Raw genomic sequence first — 26,160 nt, forward strand, 5'->3', positions numbered from 1 at the left:
CAGAGCCGAAACGCATGTTCCTGTCTCTTTCCTGCTATCGTGTGAGTGCGTACTTTTCCTTCGCAATTCCCCAACCGAAAGAATATCAGCCCTTCTAGATCACTACTTGCAACCTCTTGTCACCACCCTTCCATCTTTCATAAAATACTCCTATCATTTCCTAAGCATACTTAACTCAACCCCTATCCCTACTGGTACCAATCTCCTAATGGCGACAATTGACGTCGTTTCACTCTATACTTCTATTCCCCACCACGAAGGCCTCAATGCCCTCAACTATTTTCTTGCCCAACGCCCTCAGCCTCACTCTCCCTCCACCAACTTCATCATCCAATTAACTGAACTAATTCTTAACAAAAACGCCTTCAATTTCAACGACACCATCTACCTGCAAAAGTGAGGAGTCCCGATGAGAACCAGAATGGCCCCAGCCTATGCAAACCTCTACATGGGCCACCTGGAAAGCTCCTTTCTAAATTCCCAAACCCTCAAGCCTCTCCTGTGGGTCCGATTCATCGACGACATTTTTTTACTATGGGCCCATGGGCGTGATTCGCTTGACACTTTCATTGCATCCCTCAACTCCACCTCATCCGTTTCTTTCACTTCATCAATTTCTGCTTCCTCCCTTACCTTCCTTGACATAAACATCCACCTTGAAAACAATATCTTCAGCACCTCCATCCACAAAAAACCCACCAACCATGAACTATACCTGCACTACACCAGTTGCCATCCACCTCACACCAAACACGCAATCCCCTACTCCCTCTCAGTCCGCGCCCATCGCATCTGCAACAATTCACCATCTCTTCAAAGAGCCACACAGAACCTCCACCATGCTCTCCTCAAACGAGAGTATCCAGAATCCCTACTTAAAAAGAAAATACTCTCTCCCTCCGAACAATATACCCCACGCACCAAAAAAGTACAAACCAGTAAACTCAATCTCACCACCACATTCTTCCCTGGCACTCAAAAAATTAAAAAAATATTAAAAGATCTGTACCTCATCATCAGCAATAACAAAACCACAGCTGCTCTTCTTCCATCCTGCCCCTCCATTGCCTACAGAAGAGCACCTAACTTAGGTAATATTTTAAAATCCACCCGCCCCCTCCTCTGGCACACACTCCCCCCACTCTCCTCCCTTACTCCATGCAACCGCCCTCGTTGCAAGTGCTGCCCTCTGCTACGCCCCACCACTTCACCTGTCATCAATAGATCCTCCTCCATACCGTCTTGTACTTCCTTCAACGTTGTCTACAAGCTGCTTTGTAATTTTTGCCCCTCGTACTACATAGGAGAATGCACCACACCCATATCCATCCGAATGAACAACCACAGGCACTCCTGCAAAACCCCCCCCTTTCATGAACCCATCCCCATTCACACTGCCTCACACAATAGTTCTTTCGATAAATGTTTTTCCCTAACCATCACTGAAATTCTGCCAGAAAAGGCAACCATCATCGAGGTGAGAACGAGGGAAATGGCACATATTTGGGTTGAAAAGGCGTTTGAAACGCCCGGGCTAAACATTGCCCACTAATAGTCAAAGCAAACCCTACCCTCCCTTCCCCCCCTCTCCCCTTCCCCTTCTTCCACCCCCACTACTTCACCAAGGAGAGCTTCTGGAGGATCCGCCTGCAGCAGTTCACCTTCAGCACTGACGATAGCGGGTCAACCCGCTGAAACGTTTGAACGTTTTTTTGTGAGTGTCCTTTTCTATGTGTTCCTATGTTTTTATTAGTGTTTATTTTGTCCGTTACATATTTATACTATCGCGTAGTGCGCTTTCCTCAAGACTTTATATATATATACATATATTATATACATATAAATTCAGAGGTAAGGAAAGAAAGGGATAGGAACATATAATGGAAAAAGGACGAGGACAAGTGTGCTGTGGTAGATGGAAAATAGCCAGAAATCAGAGGGTAAAAATGCGGCCTGACTGGGACTCGAACCCAGAACCTCCTGGTTGCCGGCCAGGTGCTCTACCAGTTGCGCTACCAGGACGCTTAGATTTACCATGATTTCGGCGGGGGTTTATACACAGAAAACTCCCTTTGCTGTGGCCCACGAGAGTAACCAATAGATGGCACTGGGGCAGCTCACCACTCACCAAGGGAAGGAATGGACGAGGACACAAGGATGAAAGGAAAGGTACACACTCACACGATAGTAGGAAAGAGACAGGAACATGCGTTTTGAACGATAGTGTTTGATAGATGTTTGCGCTTAAGGCGCCGTGTGAATGAATGAAGTAGTATATCGGCCATATTGGCTTATTTCACTTGGGCTCTGCGTGCCCCGAGTTATGGAATTTGTGACGAGAAAGGTAGCTTGAGAAGAAAATGTAGAAATTATTCAATATTAAAGAACCCTACCCCAACACTTTAGATTATTAGTACAAGGAATATGCCAAAATATCTTGCGCAGAGTTACCATCCCAATCAAACAGCTGTTCACAGCAATTCCTTGTACTTATAACTTGCATTACATCCATCTAAACCAAAAATTTCCCTATGGCAGTGGCAAAATACCAATGGCGATACCAGTAGCACATTACAAATTCATTTTGCTCTTATTTTTTTGGATACATAGCGCAGAAAAAAAATTGAAAGAAAACGGTGGCGCTGGGAAAAAGCCGACCGTATGCAACCCGCATCACGTTTATATCCCGCTGTGCGGGTGACGTGATATCATGTCATAAATAAAAAAGTTCATAGCTAACAAATTAGAGCCAAGAAAATTGTTTAATTATTTTTGCCAGCTCTTTTGGCATCCATGCATGCATTTTGCATGAAAAAACGACAGCTGTACCGGGGGACGATTTTGAGTTTTACATGGTCAGCATTGAAAGTGTTAACCTATCAAAAGACTTCAGATTATTGCAAAATACATTGTGGTTCTACACGTAAGAAATTAATCAATTTCAATATTTTATCATATAAAATTTATTTTTAGTAATGCCGCACATGTTTATCCCTCATAAACATTTCCATTGTTTATACGTTCTTCCCTCTCCATACTTTACGAAGATAAGAGATATTTCTGCGAATGTTACCATGTACAACTTTCCTCGCGGTGAGGGAACTGCATTTAAAAATCCACTCCGTGAATAGCACTCGCTTAGAATAAAATCCCTCGGGCCATGAAGTTTTATAGAAGCTGGGATTACCAACAAATTCCTAAGACCACCGTCTTGGCTTAACAGCTGCCGACGCTAGGAGATTAACAAACCAACACTGAGCGATGCAAAAAAATATAGATATCAAGTTGAGGGATTGAGATAAAGACGTCAACACAGGGAAATCTTTTGAGTGCAAAATTTTTCGGAAGTTCTTCGCGAGAGGACACCAACCCACTTAAGGGAAGAGCTCAAAATGCAGCAAAGTGATGGTGTGGGTTTTGGGCCCAAATCGAGGTGACTCAGCACATATTTTCCCAGCGCAACGACGAGTCCATGCACTCGACTGTGAAAATGTTTGGAACTTAATGAGGAACATGCCCTTCAGATCATTAACACATAAGATTTAACACATTACAACCTTATGTTGCTTTCAAGCATTATCTCAAAATGCACAAATTTTGATCTCTATTCAGGAAAGATTTAAACTACATGATCTTTTGTGCAGTAAACATTTACCATCATCATCATTACTCAACAATCCTAAGATTGGTGTATTGTCGCAGCTCTCCATTCCTCTCTCTTATCCGCTTTCCTTTTCATACCGACGTATCTCTTCTCTTTTACACCCTTTATAACCTGTCCTTTGCAACTCATTCGGGGCCATCCCTTGCCCTTCTTCCCTTCCACCTGTCCTTCAACAATAATCTTCATCAGGCCATCGTGCCTCATAATGAGGCCAACTAAGTTGTCCCATCTTCTGCTTGAGGTTTTTAGAAGCCTTTTCTTTCCTCCCGCTCTTCTGAGCACTTCCTCATTACTTACACGTGTAAAGTTTAATGGCGGTATATGTAGCTGCCACAATTATGATTCAGTACTGAATTTTCACTTTATCAAAATTATAAGGCTTGACATTTAATTTCTCCCAGAAGCAGCTCTGGGTTAGTAAGGGTTAAAAAAAAAAATAAGTTAAAGGTACAGTATTTAGTGAAATCGGGGGAAATCTTTGATATTGAACATAATAGAGCACTTCCTTTTTATTTGTTAACGGTTGGTGTCCTAACACCCCCTGCCACACACCTTTTAGGCGGCTTATAGGGTATTATGTAGATGTAGACGTAGATGAAAAGTGTGAGAAAAAAAATAAAAAATAAGCAACACCCTAAGGTACACAGTAAATGCTCCATAAATTACCATTAACTCTGACATAAATCGATACAGAACCACCAATTGCATTGCATTGAGTGAAATCTCCCTCCGCAGAGTGCACCCCCTTCAAACGTAATACAGATCTATCATTTTCCCGCATTCATCGTTCGCCGCTCCTGGTCCCAAAATAAGTTCCATAACGACAATGTAATTTTTTCCCGCATCCATCGTTCCCCGAAGTATCGTTTTCCCGCATTGATCCTTTGAAGATTCCGCTTCCGTAGTATAATTTTCCCGCATCCATCGTTTGACGAAAATGAGACAAAGTGTTTACAACGTGTTATTTGTGGCTAATAATGAAAGACACAGTTTGAATCTTCCCCAGGAGATTGAAATACTATATGGAGAAGCTGAGAGATAGAAGAAGAGAGATGGAGAAGCCATGGGATAGTTACATTAGCGCATTTCCCAAGATCCGCTTCCCCCCCCATTCAGCACTCGCCTCCCCCCCTCAGAAGCTTTCCTCCACTCCGAAACAAAAAAAAAAGGTCCCAGCTCATGCAGGGATCGTACTACAAAGACCTTACAATTAGCTTCGAAAAAATATCAAGTTACACGAGAGCAATATAATCGTGTTTCACGCCTCTCCGATTCTCGCCCACTGAATTTTTTCAGCCTATGAATCCCCCAAAAGGTGTCGAACAATGAATTTCGGCAATTGGTATTATACTTTCAAAAGTACATTAAACACTTACAAGTATGACAATGACAATATGCGTTCCAAAATTACTAAATATCCGTTTCATTCAAAATCAACCAAACACTACAACAAATTTTCCATTGACTTCACTGAGTTTCAGGCTAATTTTTCCTTTGATTACTGCCACGATGCATCAATACTAGAATCTCGCACATAGTGCTCCCAGCAGATAATTTATTGGTGATTTTTTTACATCAACTCTCGCATATTTACCACAATAAATGATTAATGATTCAAATATTTATTTTAAAATACAAAGTCAGATGAAATCATACTGAACCTGATTTGATTGGAATGTTCCTCCAACGACCATCGGGGTGGTAGCATTGCTCGTAGGAATCTGGGCTGCCTTTTCTGGACTCCCAGTATTGTTGCCAAAGGTAACAAGCCTCCTAGTAGATGAAGAGGCAACAGAAGTCAGGTTGTGCAGGAGACTGGATGGTGCAGGCTGAGGAACCTGATGCTGCTTCTAATGCAAGAAAAGAAGGGCTCACATTAGCAATGGAATCGTATATTTTTCCAACAGGATTGTTACAAGATTCCAGCATTCAACATCCCCAACAAAAAAACCCCTTCTTCTGTTCTTTATACCAGTCATGAGTTTCCTTACATTACAAAAGGGCAAGCATCAATTTTAGGTGACTTTTCATGTTACATACAATAAAATATAATTATTATTACATATACAGTTACACATATAACTTGGTTAGTACGTTCCTCCTTAGTACGTTTTCCTCCTTAGTACGGCGATTTCTCCCGGTCCCGGTACCATCCGAACAAAATACAGGTAAAGTATTTGGTTAGTACGTTTGAAAAAATTGCGCTTTCCTGGTTAGTACGCTCAATTGCTTGCCGTGACGCAACCCACAATTCGTTCTCTATTATCTTCTTAAGGGTCCTAAACCTCCGAATTCATGATTTAATTTATTATTATTAGCCATTGACATTCTTGCATTCATTCCACATCTCTTTCTTCGACTGTGATTTATCCAAACGCATTTTTCAATTCGTATGATGTGATGAATAATAAAATGCAGCCAGTTATCAGGAATGTCTGACTAACTAAACTGCAGCCAATGAGAAGCCTTGATTTTCCCCACCCCGAGCTCCTCACCTTCTATTGCCTCTGCAGTGACCACTGCCCCACTGCGCACAAATGTCGCGAGTGGGCAAGTGTTGCTATTGCACGAGTTATCATGATGAAGAAATGAGTCTTATCCAAATCCCACTTCATCTAAAGCAGTACTGCATAAACTCGACGTCTAGGCGGTTTAGGCTCTGGAGTACGTGTGTATTTACTTGAATACTGCTGTGGGAGCAGACGATGCTCTGGATCTCCACGCGAAGCTTAGCATACTTGATTTCGGCACGAAAGGAGACGACATTAAGACAATTTTTTTAAAGTAAATTTCAACTGTATAATATAAAATCTTCTTGTAATTACGTCGTAATCTAATAATCTTGCGTGTTATTAATCGATATATCGATCGATATCTTAACCGATATGGTTTCATTCCAGAAGCGAATGTGCACGGCTGTCGCCGTAATTAAAGGTTAATATAATTTTGTCCAATTGTTATGATATTTAAAAACAATCAGTTGACATACTCAGGGTTGTTGTTATATCCTCCGAGTATGCTGTGAGAAAGAAGACATGACTTAGCTTTACTTGTCCTCTTTCTATAAATATATATAGGATAAATCACGGGAGATAGACGCCGTTTTCATGTAATTGTCTACGGGAAATCTATGAAACATTGTGATTTTTATTCACATGGTATTGTTTTTCAATGTAGCGCTCATTTTAAAGGTGAAAAGAGTTCAGTTCAGTTCTCTACGACAACTACCGATAGTAGATGTAATTATGACGACTTTTCCTCAGATTGCAATTACCCCGACTGCTATTATTTACTTTCCTCGTTAGCACGTTTTCCTGGTTAGTACGTTCATTTTTTGTGGTCCCTTCAGAAACATACTAAACAAGTTCCACTGTATTTACAAAAATACATTCCTCAAGTAATTCATAATTCATCCAGTAATTCATGAAACAGCTTTCAAGACATAATCGAGGAAAAATAAAAGATCTGCACACAATGTTTTGAGTTAAGCTGATTATTATGGAGGCTTCCGCGGTGAGTTGATTGGTAGGATAGTTTTCCGGGTTCATTCCGCGTTGATTCTTATTTTGTGGACGACAGTTTCGGGCGCGTTCCAGCTCCCGTCTTCGGATTTTTTGGACCCGAAGACGGGAGCTGGAACACGCCCGAGACTGTCGTCCACAAAACAAGAATCAACGCGGAATGAACCCGGAATACTATCGCCAGCTAAGCTGATGTTTTGAAAGCGTGTTCGTAGCTTGGGCTACTGAGAATGAGAGTGGGCACCACAAGTAGACAACCGGTGAATCACCAATTTCGAATGAGGGCGCTTACTCTCAAATTTTCCATTTCTACCATTTCCTTCAAGAGCTCGTTCGTGTCCTGGCCAAGGCTGATAAATGGCAAAATTTTGGCATGGATAAAATATATTTATAGACACACAGAAGTGACCCGAACTCCAGAAGAAAAAAATTCAAATATGCAGTAAAATCTCACTCAAATAAAAAAAATACAAGCTCTCACAGCTCTAACTAAAATTGTAGGAAAATTTGACATGCACAAACATTTTTCTTGATGGTGTGGTACTACTTTCCACGTAATTATTTCCCCAAACGTTAGGTGGTACGTGGGATGGATCCTTACTATTATCACTTACCAACTCACCACATGCATGTCCCGCATTGCCATTGGAGGCAACTTCCTTGCCATCAGTTTTCAAAGACTTAGATGACTTCCGCCGAGTGTACTGACAATGGAAATGAAAAGAAATAAACAAATGTACTATAGTTAGAGTTTTTCTCTCTCAAATCAAACTCCCAAATTTTGTACATAATATCACAAAAACATCACAAAGTTTTACAGATATAAACTTAAAAATCTTTAAGCATGAGAATCATTATAATATTTACATTCTTCATGTTTAGCATAAAAAAATACTTTAACAAGTATGTATTTAATCACATTTCAGCACATTTTTCGATTTTTCAAAAGATAGATTAAATAAGCCACATTTAAGTTCATTCCTTCCATAATATAATTTGTACAGTTTTTTCATCCTCAAAACAACTACAGTGCAACCTCGATAAAACGAGACCCCACAGTGGACAAATAAATACTCACTATAGCGAGTTGTCGCTTTAATGGAGGAGAAGCAAACAATAGCCAATATTCTTATTGCAAACAGTTATACAGGAACAGGAATGTTGCGGCGACAAAGAAGTTTCTATCCGATAAACGTAAGCATAAATCCAGAAGAGAGGCGATTTTTTTTACATCACTAAATTTTCTTACAAGAACAACAACAACTTACTATTGAAACAATTTATAAGTGCCGTACTGAATAAAAATCACGCAAAGCATTGTATTAACAATCACAACTGATATGCCATTTTTCTATGTACTTAGTAAGTGCATTTAGGAGTACATTCTATTATTTTGGTATTTTCCACTGAAAATTCAAAAAATAACTGATAAAACTGTATAGCGGTTATTTAATACCTCAAATGCTTCCATTTGCGTATGTTTATTGTTCCTATACGTGAAGCGGCGGTTAAGTGAAATAACATATTGCATTTGTTTCTACAGACGAAAATGGTGGAAGGTTGTATAACGATCCTGCCTCGGAAGACATTTATACGCATCGATGGACCCTAAAGCCAAAAAACTTTACGAGTATGAATTTATTAACTTAACATTCTCAATAATGACTGAGAAACATGAAAAAGGGATGCAGAATTTTTATATTAAATAAATAAAAGTGCAGCATCAGCTCTTCACACATGCCATCTGTGGCGGTGCCGAATGCATACGACATGGCGCCGAACGAGAGTCAGTTGTTCTGCGAGTTCTTCCAGCGGCCACCAGGGGATGCTCGGCCGCCCGGGTGACGGAAGAGAGCGCTAGTACGACTCCGACCACTGACGCGAATAGTTTACCCTTGTGAATAGTACATTGTGATTGTGACTATTACTTGTAACTGCACTAGAGAATAAATACGTCCATCCGGACAATTCACGCTCAACACGCTGAGTATTTTTGTAGCGTACATCCTACACCATTGCTAAGGCGCACTACCTACCTCTAGAAGCATCAATGCAAGAAATACCTCGTACTGAAAGGGTTTTGTCGGGGAGTAGGTTGTAAAAGAGTTCCGTTTCGTCTATATTATATCACACGGGGAATATTTCTTAAGATACTTAGGATCGGAGTCCTTTCTTCCACGACTGCAGGTGTATACCACAGGCATCACCAGCAATTATGACGGGAGATAACGCTTTGGTGCTTTGAATTAGTATAACCAACCTCCCGAACTCTTGAAGTCCTCGATTCACAATCTATTCCTAAAATACTCCACCTTGAGCTCGTATGACACTTTCCAATTTATTGGCCAATATATCGGTGCGCAATATTGGTTAAAATATTGGGCTTTACGTATCGTACGACACGTACCAATATTTACACCAATATTGCCTGTTTAAGTGTTCTAATGTCCCACTATAGAACGCCACATAACACAAAATGACAAAAGAGCATCTCAAGACACAGATTGATTGCCAATGAGCTACAGAAAGGGAGGAGTTATAATAATTGTAAATTTAATAACTATTTCGATGGGCAGCAAAAACATTCTGCGTTGCAAACCGCCTAAAAATGAATGTAGAAGAAGCAGCACTAATATAGTAGTAATATCTGTGGTGGCTGAAGAAGAAGGTAGACACCGGCGTTATCGGCGCGCCGTGGCGCCACAAAATATGGTGCAGGGATTGACTTTGGAGGCGAGAAGATGGCGACCGAGGAATTTTAGGAATGGTGGAGCTACGATGGAGGACTTGTCAGCATATAACAACTTTTTGAGATTGAACATCATGGAATTCAACGAGTCACTCAACGGCTCCATTACTCATTGGCCTCTTGTATTTCCCATGCTCGGATGGAAAAACTGTCCTTAAATTGGCAATTTTCGTCTTCACCTCTTCCTCTGCTACGGACACCAGCGGTTTCAGGCACGTAACTATGCCTTTCAGTGCATCAGCACTTAAATTTTTATTCTTATACTTCATCGATTTTACATTGTACAAGAACTCGTGCGATATGAACGTTTCTATTAACAGCGACACAACTTCTTTAGTCCACATTTTCGAAATTTCACGCCAATTCTCGGAAAAGAAACTAATGTTTAATAGCCAAAGCGAATGTTTTGCAAAGAGCTTCTAGTTTTGGCCACTAGCAGTCGACAGGACTGAGTAATGATTGGAGATTGGCCGCATGAAAATAGAACCTGTTTTAAATTCCAGATTGGGTGAGAAATTGTGTCCAACATTGTGAAACGGATATTGGGCTAAAAATTGGTGTGTGTCAGTCGGTCCACAATCTAATATCCAATGGATTGGCCAATAAATTGGGAAGTGTCACTTGGGCTTTACGCTTAAGGAGACTGGATACCTCGCCAGAAAGTGCCGTTTGCAGGACGATACCGTTAACATCGCTTTGAACCATTTTCACTAAAATGCATGGGATAAATTTAGCCTTTGTTTAAGTGTTTGTACAGTTACTCATGTGGAACAAGTTGGGAGGAAAAAAAATTACAAACTTCACAAAAAAATAGCCTTTTTCTCGCGAGAATAACTCCGCTCCAAATGGAGACTCAGAATTGATCAAACATCTGCACAAAAGCTGTGTCTTTAATCATTTCAAATATATATACCAGTAGAGCGTGCATGCAACCAAATTCGCGTAGTGTTGTAAAGCATGGTGGATGTTTTGGCCTTTCTACGGCTCGACGTCTATCACATTGCTGGCGGGGAACAGGCGCTGCTGTCTTCCAAAGAAGGATCCCCCCACCTACACTTCCTGTCCCTTCGTCGGGGTCTTTCCTTCTCCCCTCTCTCTCCCACTACCACTCTCTTGCCTTCCTTCTCCTCTGCTGCTTCGGGCTTCGGTATCGTAGCCGAAGAGGAATAGTATTTTGTCTTGCGAGACGGGCGTGTTCAAGCGTGCCACGAGAGTGAGACTGTCTGTAAAAAAAGGCTAGGCACCCGAGTTTGAGGAGCTCCAGCGTCTGAACGAAGAAATCAATTTCAATGCAACTAAAAGCATACAAAAGAGAATTCATTTCGACATTGGATCATATACTTTTAAAAATCTTTGGCTCCATAGTATTTCCTGTTTTTAATTCTTTTAAAAAAAAATACAGTGGAACCTCGTTAAAGCGAGTACGGGCTATAGCGACACCCCCGCTATTACGAGAGATAGCCGATGCACCGTCAATTGACCCTATAATAAGCGTTTTAAAAAATTCGTTTTTACGAGACCCTTTCGGCGTTGGCTCTCGCCATAGCGAGGGTTTCACCGCCGGAAGACTTTCATCAAGACTCCTTAACCTCTGTAATTGCTAGCGATCTGTTAGAAATGAAGTTGATGGAGTGCTCAGTCTCAAATATATGTGGTAAACTGTCGTTCGATAAATATAATGATTGACGAAACAATGCTTTGCATGATTTTTATTCAGTGCGGCGCTTATAAATTGTTTGAATAGTTAGTCGTTATTTGAGTAAGGAAATTTAGTGATGCAAAAAAACATCGCCTTTCGTCTGGATTCATGCTTACGTTTATCGGGTAGATGTTTATCTGTTGCCGCACCACTCCTGTTCCTGTATATCTGTTTGCAACAGGTATATTGGCTATTATTTGCTCCACCTCCGCTAAAGCGACAATTCGCTATAGCGAGTGTTTATTAGTGCACCGTGAGGTGTCGTTATATCGAGGTTGCACTGTACCAGTTTTTTGCGCGTGAAATCCAGTTGCCCAAATTCGAGCGCTTGGTATTCCTGTAGTTTTCGTTCCTGTAACTTTCAATTTTGATATAATAAATTCAGATCTAGTATTAAAATTTTCAGAAAACAAATTGTTAATGCCACTAAAATTGATTAATTTAATGTAAACTATGCAAACCTCTGATCACTACCAATCAATTTTCAATTGACCCATTGGTTTCGAAGTTAGCAGATATTTGAGTATTTTACAACAAATCGATCAATTTTAGTGGTATGAACAACTTGTTTTCTGCAAACTGTTAATACTACATCTGGCTTTCTTATATCAAAATTGCAAGTTAATGGAATGAAAACTACGGGAATACTAAGCGTTCAAATTTGGGCAATTTGATTTTAAACGCAAAAACAGGTACTTTTTTTTGAGAAAAAATTAAGTACAAGAAATACAATGGATCCGAAGATTAAAAAAAGTATGTTATCAAACGTAGATATAAATTCTGTTATGCATGCTTTTTGTTGCATTGAAATTGATCGCTTCGTTTAAATGATCGAGCTCCTCAAACTTGGGTGTTTTGCTTTTTTTACGGAGAGTAAGCATAATTATAATAATAAAATTCCTTTATTCGGGCGAGGTTGAGACTAGGAAGTCCCCTCTTCCACCTAACCCCTCCATAGCGTCAATGTAAACATATTAAAAAATAATAGACAAACGTTTACAATACAAAGGTTATACAATATGCAATATTTGTGAAATGTCAAAAATATGAACAACTGTATGTGAAAATTTTGTGGAAAAAAGATTTGTGTTTGTGGAAAAAAACATGAGGATAAGGGTGTAGTATCCTTCAGCGAAAAAAAAACCCACTGCAGGAAAAGGCCCACACAAGCATGGGATGTATTTCAATAATTACCGGGATTTTTTGGTAAGATTTAAAAGCAATAATAGTACTGCTTCAGCAGTACCGGTGGAAAAATACCAGTAAAATAATACTTTCATGATTCATTAAATACTTTAATAAGTTAGAAACAAACGCTCATATTAGCCTAATTATCCGGTATTTCCGCTAATTAGAATGCCAGGTGGGAAGAATATACGGAAAAAGTCATTCCCAGGCACTTTTTACGGAGACGTACCTGAAAATTGCATTGGATGCTCGATTATCTTATAGTGAGAACGGTGATAGAGATGCAGTTGTCGAAGGGAATGCCATACACACGATTTCGGTGCATACGCTTCAATGTTTGGTGTTTTTTTCTGGTGAATAATACATTTGAAGTTCTCTCGGGAACGGATCAGTGCTTTTCCTACAGCCAGCGTTTTTTTCAGACTAAGACACCGTCATCAAAATGTCTTCTACCATGATGTTAATAAATAGTCTTCTTATTTAAGCACCTGATGGCGTCCGTCATGCACAAACTGTGGCTATACAAATAGCACTCATCTGTACCCGAGAAAGCTCTTGTGATTTTGATTTTTGCTGTATATACGTTTGTGAAAATTTGTTTACACTAGTATGATGTAAAGACATGGTAGGATTTTATATTTCTAGAATTGGAAATAGTTATGTCTAAAATCTTGCGATCAAATAAAATTCAAAGTGTAGGTCACAGTTCTGTTTAGTTTAGAAAAATATATACATTTCACCGTTCAATAACATTGCTTTTCTTGCATACTATGGCTAAAAAAATCTTTTATATCTCAAACTCTTGGTTTTGTAGAAGTACCATAAAATGATTCGAAAATAAGAAAGATACTAAGGAAGGTTACCCTATAACTCATTGCCATGCATATTTTGAGGTCATTATTGTATTTTTTAGGGATGGGTCGAATAGTAGATTTCTCGAATTCGAATATCTAATCTTTGCTCGAATATTCGAATACCTCGAATTTCGAATACCTCGAATACTATACGATGAATGTGAGAATGTTTGACTAGGTCGCCTATGCAGCAGGAAACCCAAGATTTTGGCGAGTAATTGTGATTGCCTTTAAAGGATTCAAACAGGAATTTAGCTGATTAATGGAATATTTTAATTTTATGTAAACAATAGGGTAGTTTCCTTCATTAAAGAAAACGAAATGCATTAATTGTGATTCTTTACCTACCATTGGTGTATTCATAATATACAAATTATTTGGTTCAAGAAATACCGGTTTAGACCAATGGCAATGGTCAATTTTATCCTCATTTAAAAATGTGAGATTGGCGCCCATGCGATGCCACTCCACGTGACGTCACAGGAACCTAGTTTCTACACGAGCGGATAGGAGTTTTAAATCGTCTGAGGCTACCAATGCATGTATGAGGCACAGAGCTCAGGGAAACATGTCTTAATAATCACTTATTAAAACTGGCTAAGGTCGGAAAGTGGTCTTTGTTTGATAAGGTATTAATAATCCTTATTTAAGCCAAGCGCTACCAGCTAGCATGGGCCAGTAGCGCCGACTCCATGGGGCCTGAGGGGGCCCAAGCCCCCCCAAAAATTCGTTACAGATGTGAGGAAAAAATTTGTGCCAGGTTTGCCGATTTTCCCCGAAGTGTCAAGATATCGAGATTCGAGTGAACAGGGTTCTAATGTTGATCATATATGACTCTTCAAAAATGCTTAAAAAACTTTAAACTCACTACTTATAAAATTTACCGAGGCAGGGTCCCCGGTTCGGCCCCCCCCCCCCAATATTTTTCGTAAGTTGGCACCCCTATACTCGGCTACCTGCTAGCATCCTGCGTCGTATCAGCGCTCAGAGCCTCGCCCCAAGGTTACCTCACTCGCGGCAGCGAGAAGCAGAACGAAGTCACGCGGAGTTTTTCCCGGCATTCATACTTACCCGTCGCGTTTTCGCGCGCTTGAAATTCTTCACTTTTAATTGAATCGCGGAAAATAGATATCGTCTTATAAAAATCTAAAAGCGTTAAATACGTACTCCAGGAGTATTAATATTTCGATTCAGGCAATAAAAAAATAATAGGGAAGCACCCTATTTGAGCATTACGCTAAAATGCTAAGCCTCCGTCGTATTTCTTCGTCTTTCCGGCATATTTTCCTGCGTAAAATGCTTAAATTAAGTCATAAATATGTCGTGTTTGGTCTTATTCTTTCTTAAATTACGCGCATATTACTAATATTTCAATCCAATAAAAGTGTAATATCAATAGGCGAAAGTCATTGTTAGACAACTTTTGGGCTAGTAGATGACTCATGCAGCAGTTGACCTCCAGAAACGTGGAACTTCGAAGCTGGTAAGCAGAAAAAGGCCAGTGGGTGAGAAGAGGGGGGGGGGGGCGTGAGACACGTTTTTAATGTTCTCGTGTAACTTGATATTTTTTTCGAAGCTAAGGTCTTCGTAATACGATCCCTGCGCGAGCTGGGATCTATTGTTTGATTTCGGAGAAGAGGAAATCGTCAGAGTGGTTGAGGCGAATGCTGAATGGAGGGGGATAGCAGATCGTGGGAAATGCGTCAATGTCACTATCCCATGGCACTGAGTTCCTCCCTATGGTAGTTTCATCTCCTGGGGAAGATTCAAAATAAGTGCCTGTCGTTATTAGCCAAGAAGACACATGGTAAACACCTCGTCTTATTTTTATCAAAAGATGGACGCGGAAAAATGGTCTGTGGGGGAGAAAGAGTGAAGGGTGAAACGCGATTTTATTATTTTCCGGTAACTTGATATTTTTTCGAAGCTAAGGTCTTCGTAACACGATCCCTGCACGAGCTGGGACCTTTTGTTTGATTTGGGAGAAGAGGAAATCGTCAGATGGGGTGGGGTGAATGCTGAATGGAGGGGATAGCGGATCGTGGGAATTGCGCCAATGTTGCCATCCCACGGCACTGAGGTACTCCTGATGGGGGACACCTGGGATTTTCGGATTTTTTCACCCGATCAATTTCGGTTCCCCACGTCGAACTCTTTTCACCGCTCTAACCCGCGAATTTGATGTAGTTCGTCAGCTTGCCTAAAACGGCGCTGCATGCACAAAACGACTAGAGTTCTCATTTTTCCGAGTCAACTATCAATGGCGTGCGAGCGACAGTGTATGACGCGAAATTCAAAGTATTCGAGACAGTACCTTTGGCATAACTATTCGAGATCTCGAATATCGAATACTTTGTATTATTCGAGGTATTCGAGTATTCGCGGATACTATTCGCACATCTCTAGTATTTTTTGTGTGAGTCACGACGCATCCTAATAATGAATATTGAACATGCGTTGTTTCACTGTTTTATGTAGGGCCATTTTACTTGTTTGCTAATTGCTATGTTCAGCATTAATCGTCGGTCGTTACCTAGGAAAAACAATACGCAGACTTTTATACAGAAATTCTGGCACAATTGAGCTTTGAGAGGGGGAGGCAACAGCATTTGAGTTTACCCATTATTTTCAATAATAATTCCTCTTTTGCACTTTCGAGGCAGTCATACATATAATACATGCCCACAGCAAACTTAAGTCATATCTTAATTGAAGGGTCTAAGGTTTTCCCGGCGAATAGACTGGAGGCAGAGTTCTCGGGTTTCCAGCCGGGTCCAGGGGTTTTTCTGCTCCAACATTTCGAAGGCTAAGTCTGCCATCATCTTCAGCATGAATGGTCCATTCGCCCTGATGACGATGGCAGACTTCGCCCTCGAAATGTCTGAGCTGTAAACCCCTTGGACCCAGCTGGAAATCCGAGAACTCTTCCTCCATATCTTAATTTATTTGATTGCATAGCGAAAAGAGACTTGTGAATAACTGTGGTGAACACATTAATTGAATGAAATTAAAACTATTATTAATATGATATTATAAATTATTATTTTTTATCCTTCATTATTATAATATTTATGTGGTTGGGCAATACAGACAGGTTTTTGTTACAAAAATAAATGAGAAATAAACAAACAATTGACATTAATATAATTACGGCACTTCTTTGCAGAGTTATCATTTTAATGGCTGTATACAGTGGAACCTCGAATTATCGTTTTCAGGGGGATGGATGAAAAAAACGATGAATGCGGGAAAACGATCAATGCGGGAATGGTTGTCCGGGTTGCCTATGCCCCAGGAAACGCTGGATTTTTGCAAATTATGACATTCATTAATGGATTCAAAAAAGATTTTATCTGATTATCGGAATATTATTCCTTTATGGAAACACTTAGGTCATATTGTTGATTCGGATTATATCTCTTTCAAATATCCTGAAGGAACACGCCGCCTTGCTAAAAAAATGTTTCACTCCACTCGGAATTTTCACTGCTATTATGCATTTCTGTTCGACGTAAAAATTCTTATCCATCAAATGCCATTTCAAGTACACGTATTTACGAGAGAAATGTGCGTGTTATGCCTCAAACAACTGATTTCGCCGTCGCAGTGATTGGCTATAGGATGTATTAAGAAGGCCAAAAATAGTTTATTATTTGAAATGTTCCTTTCTTGCAATTAAATGTTTAATATGATTGAGGCAATGTGGCGTTAATCGTCAGCGGCACGCCCACCTGATCCTCGGCTTCATCCCACTTCTTGTTTTCACCAGGGATCTCGCTCTACCCCCACCCCTGCCGTCATGTACTAGAGGACATACCGAGGCGTGCTGTAATATTCACGCATTTCTAGCCCGGATTCTTTTCTTTGTCTTCAATTATTTTCAGCCTTTTAAAGTTCTCACTTGTGCCTTCGTCACAAGTTCGGGGCCATGGTCCGCAGACGAATAAGAAGAAAACTAATAAAAATGAAACCGGACTCTATTGAACCCACACGGAAAACACTCGCCGGTTTTAAGTCAACCCACCCTGGAAAGTACGGAACCAGTCGTACGAGGTGAAGTTCGACACTAATGCTATCGCGTACGGCGTAAGCAGAGCTTACTGCAGAGGGTGAAGCATGACCATAAGACTGCGCACATTTTTTTATTCTATAGAGATGGCAACTTACCCACTCATTTCTAACAATAACTAGCGTAGCTCTAGATGAGCAGATGAATTCAGATTGCTAGTAGGGAGAAACAAAATACCCTGAGAAGACATCGCTTCGTTAGCACCTCAGACAAGTGAGACTTGTAGCATAACTCGTTTATTGTAATCAGACGACATATTTTCGAAAAAAAATCCTCATCAACTGCCGTGAAGCTCACTATCAGCTGCGAGGATATCAATATTCGCCAGAAATCACCATCTTATTATTCTAACTATTTCCTTGCTTAAAATGGTTAAATAACATTAGAAATACGTCGTGTTTGGTATCATTCTTTTTTTAATTACGTGCACATCACTAATATCTCAATATAATAGAAGTAAAATACCAATTGCCGAAATTCATTTTTACACACCTTTTGGCCTAATAGGTGATTCATGCAGCAGTTGACATCCAGAGGTGGGGATCCTAAAAGCAGGTCAGCTAAAAAAAAGTCAGCCTTTGAGAAAGGGGGAAGCGTGAAAAAGGTTTCTTTTGTTCTCGAGTAACTTGATATTTTCTTTCAAAGCTAAGGTCTTCGTAATACGATCCCTGCTCGAGCTGGGACCTTTTTTTTTATTTCGGAGAAGAGGAAAGCTTCAGACTGGGAGAGGCGAGTGCTGAATGGAGGGGGATACCGGATCTTGGGAAATGCGATAATGTGACTCAGCTTCCCCACGGCACTCAGCTTCTCCCTATCTTATTTCAGTCTCCAGGGGAAGATTCAAACTATCTGTCTGTCGTTATTAGCCATAAATAACACGTTGTAAACACTTCGTCTCGTTTTCGTCAAACGATAAATGCGGGAAAATTATACGACGGGACCGCGATCTTCAAACGATAAATGCGGGAAAACGATACTTCGGGGAACAATATATGCGGGAAAAAATTACATTGTCTTTAAGGAACTTATTTTGGGACCAGGAGCGGCGAACGATGAATGCGGGAAAACGATGAACGCGGGAACGATAAATCGGGGTTCCACAGTACACAGAATGAGTCCCACTCGCCAGGAAACTACCATTTATGGATAACCATATGAAATGATAAAGCAACGGCAAAACTATACCTGCCGGGGTAAATATCGATCATTATCAAATTTGCCCATTCAATCAGGATCTGACGAATAAGCAATTCTTCATTTATTCATATTGTTCCTTGATAGGAAAAAATATTGCATTCTTACCTTGGGATAAGGTCATAACACCTCCAATTTTGAACTGTTTTATAACTAGGCATTTGGCTGCAATTTTCGTAAAATCACTTTGCAAGTTATATATGTAATTAGAATATTTTTATTTCTAATCGATACTTCAAAGTGGCCATGGAATTTAACATTTATGCAGAAAAATATAGATCGAGTAGTCAAATCTTCATGAATACTGTTAATTATCTTATCTGGGAGAGAGACCTTTGTGTTTTTTCACCTCAGAGTCGAATGTGATTGGATTCTGGTAAAGTGAAGAATGGCAATCCAACTTGTTACGTGAAGTGGAGTTCAGAGAGTAACCGGCTAAAGATAAGGAAATATTACCCTCGAAAACCATATTAAATGTAAGATTTTACACTTTCCCGGCGAGCGACTTGTATAAACTCTTCTTGGAATACAACGCAGGTAAGATTGTGTATTGTAGCCGTGTGAATGGGTAACAAGTCGGTACCTGAAATGTCGGTGCTCTTACACAATCTTACCCGCGCGGTATCCCGAGAAGAGTTTATTCATAGTAAATGCGACGTATACTATCGCTAATGGCCCAAAGAAGGAGAGGAACATTTGATCCCTCATTTCATCAGCTGCGGCAAATGGGAGGATATCTATCACTCAGGGGCGTACCCAGTGAGGGGCAGGAGGGGGCAGCTGCCCCCCCTTAGAAGCAAAAATCGCAAATGTCTTTAGGGAAAATAATATTTTTCCTAGCAAATAATTTTAAAACCAACAAAGAGCTATTATAATTTCCTTAAATTGTTGATTTCATTCACCTTTTCCGTGCATAAATCTTAGTACATAGTAAAATATCTAACATATCTAAAACTATCATAAAACCTGATAGTCCTGATGGGATAATAGCTGATGGCGAAGGATTGGTGGAAATCAATAGACCCTAAAATCATACAAATACTCCTAAGGAAGGAGTTAAAAATAAAAGAGTTAACTTCATGAAAGTAAAAGAAGGAAATTATAAGCTACGCAGAAGAAGCAGTTATTTCTACCAAGCGCAGGAACAGCAAGAAATATCTAATAAAAATTCATATTGTGATTTTATTTTGTAGTATCCACATGGTATTTTAATTAATAGGAAGCAAAGGAAAAATTATTTTTGGGCCATCGAAATTGTGGAAAAGTTTAAGGAGTTTTACGTGAACTTTATGTTGAAATATGCCAGAATGCATCAGGTAACAATAAATAATTGTACTGTTATTGATACTTTTTCATTTGAACCAACACTTTCCTCTCAAATATCACATGCGGGTCAAATGTTTCCGGACATGGCCTTAAAAATGGGTCTCTAACAGGGTAATGAGATCGCAATATACAAAGTTACTAATACCACCTCTAAATACCCTTTACCAATTATGAACCGAGCCGAAATTTTTCTCCTAGAAAAGATATAATGGTGAGGCACGACTTTCATTTTCCCCAGGAATCTTCAAATGAGTGAGATAAAAAAAAATTATGATACCATGACTCTTCTGCCTACTGAGATTTTAGTGCCGATGACAGCAGTACAGACTTCATAGTTAAGAAAAAAATGAAATGGGTAAAATCCCAGGGGAGTTCAGGTTTAATAACTATATAAGTATTTTTAATGAATTTGATTATAAACATGTTAATGTCTCCTGTGTAATACAGTGAGTCCTCGTTCTACGTCACCCCGTTTAACGTCATTTCGCGATAACGTCACGAAAATTTTGAGACCGTCATTCGTTTATCGCGCCTTTGCTTCGCGATAACGTCAGGTCTGGTCAGGTTTTTTAAATTTCGCGCGAGAAAAAATGCGAAGCGGCGGGCGTTGCAGGTTGTTCGTTTTGTGGGCGGTAATACAGTCAGTCTAAACGAAGTGTAAAATGGTGTGTTTATTGTCAATTTCGATTGCGTTTATAGCAAATTTTCTGCAAAATGAATTCTTAGGTAGGTGCGCAAATGTTAAGTGCGTAAAAGTCAAGTAAAGTTTTAGCAAATTTTACTTTACATAACGGTTTTCTGGAACCTGAAGTGATTTCTAGGAATTTTTCCGGGTAGAACTCGGAGTATATGTCGTCACTTTTTTGCCGTGTTCTCAATAATCTTGGTTCCTGTAACTGCGACGATGTTTCAGCGATGATGATGCCCAGGTGACCACCGTGAGCGAAGCCGAAAAAACAAACGCGGGAAGATACAAAAATGGAGAAGGATGTACGTCGCTGCTGGTATTGCCGTCAATGAAGACAGGGACTCGTGTTTATGCCATAGTTTGGCATTCCCATCGTAAGAAATGGCCCAAATATGATACGCTTAAATTTTTTCGCGTAGGAATTGTGAGGTCTAGGAGCCGATATTCACTTTTTACATTGTTTCTTATGGGATATTGTGCTTCGATTAACGTCATTTCGTTTAACGTCACATTTTTCAGGAACGGTAAGTGACGTTAAACGAGGACTCACTGTACACTCATTGTAAAAATTTTAGAGTTATAAGATATTTTTCATACTTATTAGTATAAAAAGGAGTTTGTAAGGCATGTGAAAACTTTTCACCATTGGAGCTGAAGCGATCGAAATAGAGGCAATTTTTAAATTTATAGGTAATTTAAGCTGCAATAAAAATTATACTGTCGTTGCCATCTTAGGAATAATTTAGGAATCATTTGCGCTATAATATGTATTCATAAAGCAATATAAACATGGATTTAGCAATGGATTGCTACAGCAAACGATAGAGAGAAAAAGGAAACAGCAATTTACGACAGCGATACGAGATTTCATGTGTTCTCGTTACGATCTAAAATGTAATGTAGTATTGATTATCGACGTGGAATAATTCTCATCAAGCGGTCTAATTTAATAACTATACAATGCAGTTTTCTTTTATTTACAATACTCCGATGTTTTCACTGGAGTGCTGAGTGAATAAAGACATGAGACACTGAAGAAAGAGAGCGGAATTGAATGGAGGAAATATCCAAAGGAAAGACGCCGACCGAGTGACTGTCCACCCAATGTAAAACAAAAAACTCTTGAGGCCTCCCAAGGCCATCCGAGATCCCGACCGCCAGCGGACCGAAATCTGACACCATAGAGGGAGGAGCTCACAATGAATATGAGTCCTCCTCCCTTACCATTATTTTCTTCACTCTCGATGCCCCCCTTCCACTCAAACAACTTCCCCTCAAATTCAAACTGCAGCGGTCGCTTTCGGAACTAAATGCTAGTGACCATTATTTCGGAGTTCTCCCGAAGTACCCTTTCCCCTTAAGCATAGCCCCTTTCTCAGAAGTTCCTACAGATTGAAGTGGGCAAAACCACCCAAACAAAGCTCCTTCTAAATATTCATGGTCTGCATTTCTTGGGCGCTTTTGCTTTTTTTAATTGCAAAGAGCAAATAGGAAGATAAATTAACTACACCACTCTCATATTATTCTATTATTTTCTTGCTTTGACGTGTTAGGTGTTTTTTGGCCATAGTGTCTACCATCAAATGCTTTCTATTCACGCAACTCACGGACGCGCGGGTATGCTGACGACTGCTTTGTGCCGTCCGAGGAACAAAAAAAGATCAAGCATTCGCGAATATTAATTCCACAATATTTTCACCAAAATGAACTACTTATTTATCGAACGACAGTTTACTACATGAATTTGAGACTGAGCACTGCATGTTAACTTCATTTCTAACAGATCGCTAGAAATTAGGGAAATTACGGACTCTTGATGAAGGTTTTCCGGCGATGGAAACTCTCGCAATGGCGAGTGCCAACACCAAAAGGGCCTCGTAAAAACTAATTTTTTTACATGCTTATTATAGGGTCAAATGATGGTGCCTCGGCTATCTCTCGCAATGGCGGGGGTCTCTCAATAGCCCGTACTCGCTTTAACGAGGTTCCACTGTACCACTCAGACAATACATATCTGTTACTCAGCTGCTTTCTCATTTTTGCTCAATGCTTCCAATGACCTTTACTTTGAGGAGGCAAAAATTATACCTATTTTTATCAAAATCTGATAGGCAAAGAATCAACTAGTCACAAGCAACATGGATTCATATATCTCACCACATATTCACGTTTACAAGAGGTGGAAAAAAAGGAAAACAGACTTGTCTCCCCCTTTTTCAGAACTCTTTTGAGTGGCAATTTTTAAAAACTGGGAAACAAGCACATTTCAGCGGCCCTCCAATATTTTAAAAATTTCCAACAGTAAGCACAAAAATTCAAAATATTGAAACTGAATAATTTTACTAAGGGATGGAAAACTCAAATAGTCGAAACCTCCACTTGCAATGAAGTATTGTTGAATATATTTTGAAATCAACAGTCATCACTAGTGTTTATAAATTTACCTTCCTGCTCCTCACTGGTATTCTCAGAGAGTCACCCTTCCACAGAGTGGGAGCTGGCCGTGCTGACGTTGGGGCAACCACATTGTTGACGGGAAGCCATCCAGGGACGGTGGGCACTCGGCTTGCATCCCTATCCTCAGACTCATCTGCTGGAGATGAAGAAGACATTTCACGCTGAGGACTTGGAGCCTTTGGGAAAAATCAAATGAAAAACACAATATTTCCGATCCATAAGATCTGCTAGCTCATAAGTTTCACTTTCTTTGGGTTAGATCTAATGAAAAATACCACAGATAAGACAAGGATGAGAGACAAGGATGAGAGACCTTGTTTAAAAAAAATCACTTCATCTATCATAAGAAAACTACAAGAGGAGGCATGTAGGAGGCAATTCCTTAATGAACTAGCAGACGTTCATGGACCACTCCCCAATACGTATCCTCATTTCCCAAGTGCACCACCAAATGATGCATTCTCCCCCCACCCCTTTCCGTCCCCTTCCACTTCCCACCCCCACTTATCCAAATAGCAGAAACAGACAACATCACAGTGTACTTAAGAATGACCTAACAGTCAAAGAGCATTGTATGGAACACAATACTGTGGGAAAGTCACATCTCTCTTTTGTTAGCCCAGGATGTCCTTCAACTATGTCTTCCCTGCCTCAGTTATTATTGTTCAAAGAAATATGAATCCAATTAAATGTTTGAATATAAGAAATCTTCTTCAGTCTGCACTCACCTTTTTGAATAGAATGTCATTTTCTGCGTTTGTATTACCAAATGTGCTGTTCTGTTTCAAATGTCCTGCAACGTTCCCCCTGCCCTCAATCAACACAATTTCCTCCTGACGAGCCACAACACTGCTGGCTGTCATCTCGTTCAACACCTTCTTTGTGTCTTGCGGAGTCTTGGACTGAGTCCGTTTCTTCTCTTTCTACAAAGCAAGACATGCCAATTAAACTCTTGAATACCCAATAATAAAAATACATAATATAGGTAAGCACAATATATTCCTCGGAGATGAGCAATCAAAAATTTATTTAATTACCGTATTTGACGACATATAAGACGCACTTTTTTTCCTAAATTTGGTCTCAAAAAAGTTACCTGCGTCTTATACATGAAGGACACAGGTTAACTTTCAATACTGAATGCTATTTTTAGCCCGGATAAAGGTCTAGACACACACAACTTTTTCTACATCTACCATAATTATTTTATCAGGTTTAACTAAATTTTTGCCAACAATAATATAGCTCAAAAGAGAGAACTGGGGTGGTTTCCTTCCGACACTGCACCGTTCCCGTCAAAAAGTAAACGAAACTAGCAGCGCTCGCTCCGCCCTCGGTGCGGAGAAGCGGGGAGTAGCACATAGTACAACATTGTACTACTCGTTCAACGTATGAAGCCTGACACACGTGTTGGTATCGGTGTTGCTCTGTACAAACGTGTCGGTGTCGGTGCTTAAAACTGTTTGTTTAAAAAAAAAATACCCTGGAAAATATGACTACAGGAAACAAGAGATTAAGCTATAAAATTCAGTATAAACTATGAGTGATAAACTACGCCAAAGTGCATGGAAACAGAGCAGCAGCAAGGCATTTCGGTCCACCACCTACCCAAAAAAATGATACGTACTTGGCGACTGCAGGAAGATCAACTGAAGACTGCTAAAAAACAAAAACATAGCCTTCGATGCCCAGCTCCATCTTTGCCTGAACTTGAAAATGCCGTAAAAATGTGGGTGATAGATAAGAGAAATTCTGGGATAAGTGTTTCAACCAAAATGATAATCAATGAGGCCAAAGGATTTGCAGAAAAACATGGGAATCAGAACTTTTCAGGGTCTGAGGGCTGGTGCTAAAGGTTCATGAAAAGGCAAGGCTTATCAATGCGCACAAAAACAACTATTGCACAGAAAATGCCAGCAGATTATGAAGAAAAAATACTAGCATTTCATAGGTTTGTTATAAATGCACGCAAGAAAACTTCTTTTGAGCTCGGTCAAATAGGAAATATGGATGAAATTCCACTCAAATTTGATGTACCATCCAACAAGACTGTGAGTATTAAAGGGTCTAAATGAATAACCATAAAAACCACAGGTCATGAAAAAACCCGATATACGGTAGTTCTAACATGCTGATGACACAAAACTACCGCCATTTTTCATATTCAACAGAAAAACTCATCCGAAAGAAAAACTTCCAACGGGTGTAATTGTTATGTTCATCCGAAAGGCTGGATGGACGAAGCTGGAATGAAACTGTGGTTACAGAAGTATGGGCGAGGCGACCTGGTGGACTCTTAAGAAAAGCCTCTCTTTTGGTTTTGGATCAGTTTAGCGCCCATAGAACTGAAACCATAAAGAATAAAGCAACAGAATTAAAAACCCAGGTAGCTATCATTCCTGGTGGACTGACTAGCCAATTGCAGCCTTTAGATGTATCGGTGAATAAGCCATTTAAGGAAAAAGTGCGAGAACGATGGAACAAGTGGATAGGAGAGGCACATCACGCCCTCACACCCTCAGGTAGAATGAAGTGGCCCTCTATTGCACAAGTGTGCGAGTGGGTAAAAAGATCTTGGGAGGACGTAAAGGCTGAAATAATTGTTAAGTCCTTTAAGAAGTGCGGAATCAGTAATGCTCTTGACGGAACAGAAGACGACGCATTATTCGAAGAAGGTGATACTAGAGATGACGGAAACAGTAGTGATGACGATATTCTCGTTTTCGATGATGATGATAGTGAAAAGGATTT

The 26,160-nt window shown here is 40.0% G+C and overlaps 1 protein-coding gene across 3 annotated transcripts in view; it reads right to left on the minus strand.

Moving 5' to 3' along the window:
* The window catches only part of LOC124154628, a 126,649-nt gene that overhangs the window by 69,297 nt on the left and 31,192 nt on the right, over positions 1-26,160 (minus strand). For all 3 annotated transcript variants that reach the window (XM_046528488.1, XM_046528473.1, XM_046528479.1), the window contains exons 5-8: positions 24,138-24,332; positions 23,397-23,585; positions 7,800-7,889; positions 5,326-5,514 (exon numbers count right to left, since the gene is read on the minus strand). In XM_046528488.1, the coding sequence (XP_046384444.1) occupies positions 5,326-5,514; positions 7,800-7,889; positions 23,397-23,585; positions 24,138-24,332 (663 nt within the window). The remainder of the gene's footprint in view (positions 1-5,325; positions 5,515-7,799; positions 7,890-23,396; positions 23,586-24,137; positions 24,333-26,160) is intronic.

Source organism: Ischnura elegans, chromosome 1, assembly GCF_921293095.1.
Source record: "Ischnura elegans chromosome 1, ioIscEleg1.1, whole genome shotgun sequence".
Taxonomy (NCBI): domain Eukaryota; kingdom Metazoa; phylum Arthropoda; class Insecta; order Odonata; family Coenagrionidae; genus Ischnura; species Ischnura elegans.